The following is a 4,279-nucleotide window of genomic DNA, read 5'->3' as shown; positions in this document are numbered from 1 at the left end:
CCAGCCCCGGCGGCGCGGACCGGCGGGCAGGGGCGAGTGCGGACCGGTGGGCAGGGGCAACCTCCACTGACGGTGCGGACGTAACCTCCCCCGTGCGGAGCTTCCAGGTGCAGGAGCGCCTCGCCGTCGTCGTTCGCTCTAGTGTTTTGCGTCGTGGAGAAAGACGACGCTTTTTTACCTTCCGTCGTGTGCTGGTACGTAAAATGGGTGTTTGGTTGTGTTTTCTATTGGAGCGTGTTTTTTTTGACGTAAAGCACTGTACATGGTGTATTTTAGGTTTGAGTAGGGATGAAAACGGTACGGATATTTTCCGACCGTATTCGAAACCGAATCCGTTTAGAGGGGTTGAGATCTGTCCGTATCTGAGTCCGGATATCCAACATCTGATATCGTATCCGTATCCGAATACTCAAATCGCATATTTATGATGTCGATATCTAATCGTATCCTATCCGACATAGTTGACACTATCCGTATTCGAATCTGAATCCGGACAGAAATATAAAAACAAATATAATATCGGTGATATCCATCTGTATGCTATCCGTTTTCATGGTGAGGTTTGAGTCGCCCTTTGCCTAGGCTCTTCCTGAGATAATCATGGCCAATCAAATCTCTGACCAAACTTTAACTAAGCGCAGATATTTCAGTGTGCTGTTTGCACTCGCACACCACCTTGATGACCTTGCCGAGCTGGCTTGCACTTGTACTAGAGTTGTAGGCAAAGGCATGCATCCTCTGCACACACACACAAGGAAGCTCCACCATGCTCGCTCTTGTTCGAAGCTACTGGCAGCAGCTTTATGCAGCCTTCAAGTCTCTCTGTCCCGGCCCTCTCTTGAAGGGAAAATAAAGAGAACCCCATGAATTCATCAGCCCGGTACAACACAGCTACGGCCATGAGGACTGAGGAGTACAGAGTGCTGTTGGCAGAAGGAAGGATGGCACCTAGTGGCAGTAAATGAGAGCTTGCACATACTCAGCCGGTTGGTTTGGTTTATAAGACATGGTTTATCAGTCAACTAATAGTATTTTTCTCTCACACCAAATCGGCCAATTATATATTTTTAGCCATGGCTTATAAGCTAAACCAGTCCAAACGAACAGGGTGACTAATCCTAGTGCAAGTACTCCATTAAGGGTAAGGCATTAACATCATCTCTACCTCTCCAATTAAGCCTAGCTAGAGGCCAACCTCCCTTGGGTTGGGCCTTGGCTTCCTTTCTATTCTACCTGCAGGGAGATTAAAGGGCGCCACCACTAAACACTTTGAAGAGCATCCAAATCCACCTTTTTGCATGCTAAGTAATAGCAATCATAAGACCTCAACTGGATCCTCTAATCATTGCCCTTCACGCTAAATTGCTAAACTGGTCGGTGCATGAAACTCGATGGTAATGAACTAATGATCCTTCACCTTTTCTCAAGCTTCAGGTATATATAAGTTACTACATCATATAAATTACTTTCACCACGTTTCGGCTCATCCTGGACCCACCTGTCAACGGCTCATGGCCAACGACATGGGAGAAAAGAAAAGAGAGGGGGAAGGGGATGACCCAACGCAAATCCGTTCCTCTGTCCACGGCGGGCGGCGGCATGTACAAAACTTAGAGTGGACGCACGGCGGGCGGTGGCTAGTGCTGGTAGGAGTCCTGCGACGCCGGGGACGGCATGGTGGAGGCGGTGCGGCCGGTGGCGGTGGCGGAGGAGGCGGTGGTGGCGGACGACGGCCGCGGCGTGGCCGTGGCCGTGGGCGCCTGCTTGATCACCACGGTGGGCAGTCCGGGGCTCCGCGCACGCCGCTCCTGCTCCTTAACCAGCTCCGCCGCGAACGCGTCCAGCTTCTCCCGGTTCGACTTCTCCGACAGCCGACGGCCCCGGAACAGCTCCGCCTCCACGTTCCGCTGCGTCAGCATCCCGTCCGCCGCCGCCACCGCTTTCTTCGCGTCCAGCGACCTCAGCGCCTTCCCCGAGCACGCCGCCTGGTGGATCGGAGTTGCAACAGCAGTGACGTTAATTATTAACGCGACGAGGAGAGGAGATCGATGTCATGGCGGTAGAAAGCAAAAACAGCAGAGTAATGCGGTAATTCCCGCTGACCACCCACCTGGATGCGAACGTAGTTGCGCCCGCACGTGTGCCCGAACGCCATGGCCACTGCTTGGTCGACCTGCACACAGGCCGGGGCGCGGTAATTAAAAAAGTTTGTGTTTTTATTACCACGGTTATAAATGAAGATAAATTTCGACGGCAGCCGTGTGATGTACTGACAAGTAACGAATCAGGGAGGCGGAACAGAGGTGGTTTGGTTCTTTACCATGTCGGCGACGCCCTCGGCGGTGAGGCGGGCCATCTCGGCGGGCGACGGCGAGCGCGGCGGGATGGGCGTCCGCCAACCGGCGGAAGGTGTGGCGGAAGCGGCGGTGGCGGCAGTGCCGGCGGAGGATCCCGATCCGATGGAGACGACGAGGAGGTCGTCGACGCCGGCGGCGAGCGGGAACTCGTGCTTGTTGTGGAGCACGTGCGTGATGGCGGCCGCGGTGGGGTTGCCCATGGCGGCGACGCCCCCGGACGCGGCGGCGATGGCAGTGCGCCCGTCCACGGACCGCACGGCGGGGGCCGCGGCGCCCCCGGCCGCGCAGGTGGCGGCGCACACGTCGCGGAGGCGGAAGTCGAAGCTGTCGCTCTCGACGGCGTCGGCGCGGGAGAAGAGGAACGGCGCCGCCGTGGCGAGGTCGTAGCAGGGGACCAGCAGCGGCGCCACGGTGTCCCGGAGCGTGGCGTCCCCGAACACCCGGCGCAGCGGCGCGGACGACCTCGACGACCTCTCCCCGCGCCGGAACAGCGCGGCCCACCTGCTCCGGAGCCTTTGGCCGACCCCGGCGCCGGCTCCCGCGCCGCCGCCGCCCCACCCGCCGGGCCTCCCGAGGCTGGCCGCCACGAACTCCAGCGCGTCCGTCGCCGTGTACCGCGCCCGCCCGTCGTCGCCCCTCAGGAGCAGCATCGCGGCCAGCACGCCCCCGGCGCCGGCCCCCGCCGCGGTGTCGAAGAAGTCGGCCACGCGCGCGTCGGGGTCCCCCGCGTGCGCCCGCAGCGCCGCCTCCAGCCTCGCGAGCGCCGCCGCCGCCAGCAGCGCGTCGCCGGGGCCCGGACCGCACCCGTCGATCGCCAGCACCCGCACCCTGCCCCGGTCCTCCCCGTTGCCCGGACTCGGCGCCGGACCCGCCCGCCCTGGCGTGCCCGGCACGGAGCCGGCGCCGAAGAGGAACTTGCTCTCCAGCAGGGAGAAGATCTCGTAGCTGAGCTTGCCCAGGTCCACGTCGGGCGGAGGCGACGCCATAGCTGCAGCAGATGGGAGAGATGGACGGGAGAGGGGTGGGGTGAGCAGGAGTGTGGCGAGCTGTCGGTTGCGGTGATGATGGCTCGACTGCTCAGCGCGCGCTCGCGGCCTGCTTATAGATGGACGCACTGCAGCCTTCGCCACCAGTGAGCTTTTCTGCTCTGCTTCGCCAGTAGGAGGAGGCGGGTTTCAGTGAAGTCGTTTACCGCCAAGTGTGGCGTAGAATCACGTGGAGCGGCGCACGCCTGATGGGCCGAGGAGTAACTTACCGAGGAGACCGCGCGCCGACGGAGCGGCGTGTCGCACTCGCCGTCAGCTGGCAGCCTGGTTCGCTGACTGCCGTGGGGGCCGTTTCCAGCGGGCCCGTTATGTCAGTGAATGTAGCGGTGGAGCGCACGTGTGGGTGTGGCAGCGTGACCGACGGGATGCCGGAGCGGTGGGGCTGCGCAGCTCTAGCTACGTGGGCCCGGCGTGTCAGAGTCCATTCCTGCACAGCACTTGGCAGCAAGCAGCATCAGCATGCCATTGTACTCTGCAGCGTACAGTGCTCCATTTTCACCACCCCTTTCCCGTTCAAAGGAATCTGGCCGTTTGAGGCTGCGTTTGGATCACGGGAATTTCAAAGGAATTGGCATTCCTGTAGTCTTAGCGCTGTAGATGTGTTTAAACAAAGGATTCATTGATTCCTTTTCAAAGGAAAGATTCCTATACCTGTACGTTTTGGAGGAAATTTAAAATCCACTTCAACCTCATGGTTTCTTTCCCTTTGCGAAGTCTGAGGGAAACTCACTCATTAAGGCACATCGTGCGTCATTTGTGGGAGTAAAACCATACATGCACCTTGCAACTACTTATTTAGTAGCATCTAATGCATTAGTGAAGCTTTGATATATACTCTTTGTTTCTGGTATTCCAAACACCCACTTCTATGAAATT

The 4,279-nt window shown here is 58.7% G+C and overlaps 1 protein-coding gene across 1 annotated transcript; it reads right to left on the bottom strand.

Annotated features, from left to right (window-relative positions):
• Positions 1 to 1,439: 1,439 nt before the first annotated feature.
• Positions 1,440 to 3,487, bottom strand: LOC136504413 (patatin-like protein 3). The gene is made up of 3 exons (XM_066499330.1): positions 2,321 to 3,487; positions 2,111 to 2,173; positions 1,440 to 1,985 (listed from the first exon to the last, which is right to left on the bottom strand). The coding sequence occupies exons 1-3, from the start codon at positions 3,341 to 3,343 to the stop codon at positions 1,638 to 1,640; spliced, it is 1,434 nt and encodes a 477-aa protein (XP_066355427.1). The 5' UTR covers positions 3,344 to 3,487; the 3' UTR covers positions 1,440 to 1,637.
• Between the last annotated feature and the right edge of the window lie 792 nt (positions 3,488 to 4,279).

This window comes from Miscanthus floridulus, chromosome 14, assembly GCF_019320115.1.
Source record: "Miscanthus floridulus cultivar M001 chromosome 14, ASM1932011v1, whole genome shotgun sequence".
Lineage (NCBI taxonomy): Eukaryota > Viridiplantae > Streptophyta > Magnoliopsida > Poales > Poaceae > Miscanthus > Miscanthus floridulus.
This window is presented reverse-complemented; position numbering and strand designations above follow the sequence as displayed.

What these genes read in the sequence shown, in the direction of transcription:
- LOC136504413 (XM_066499330.1), bottom strand. Translation starts at nt 3,343, where the DNA reads ATGGCGTCGCCTCCGCCCGACGTGGACCTGGGCAAGCTCAGCTACGAG. An exon ending in CCGAGGGCGTCGCCGACATG is followed by an intron (nt 2,174 to 2,320) that starts GTAAAGAACCAA and finishes GCCTGTGTGCAG; the next exon opens with GTCGACCAAGCAGTGGCCAT. An exon ending in GCAACTACGTTCGCATCCAG is followed by an intron (nt 1,986 to 2,110) that starts GTGGGTGGTCAG and finishes CCGATCCACCAG; the next exon opens with GCGGCGTGCTCGGGGAAGGC.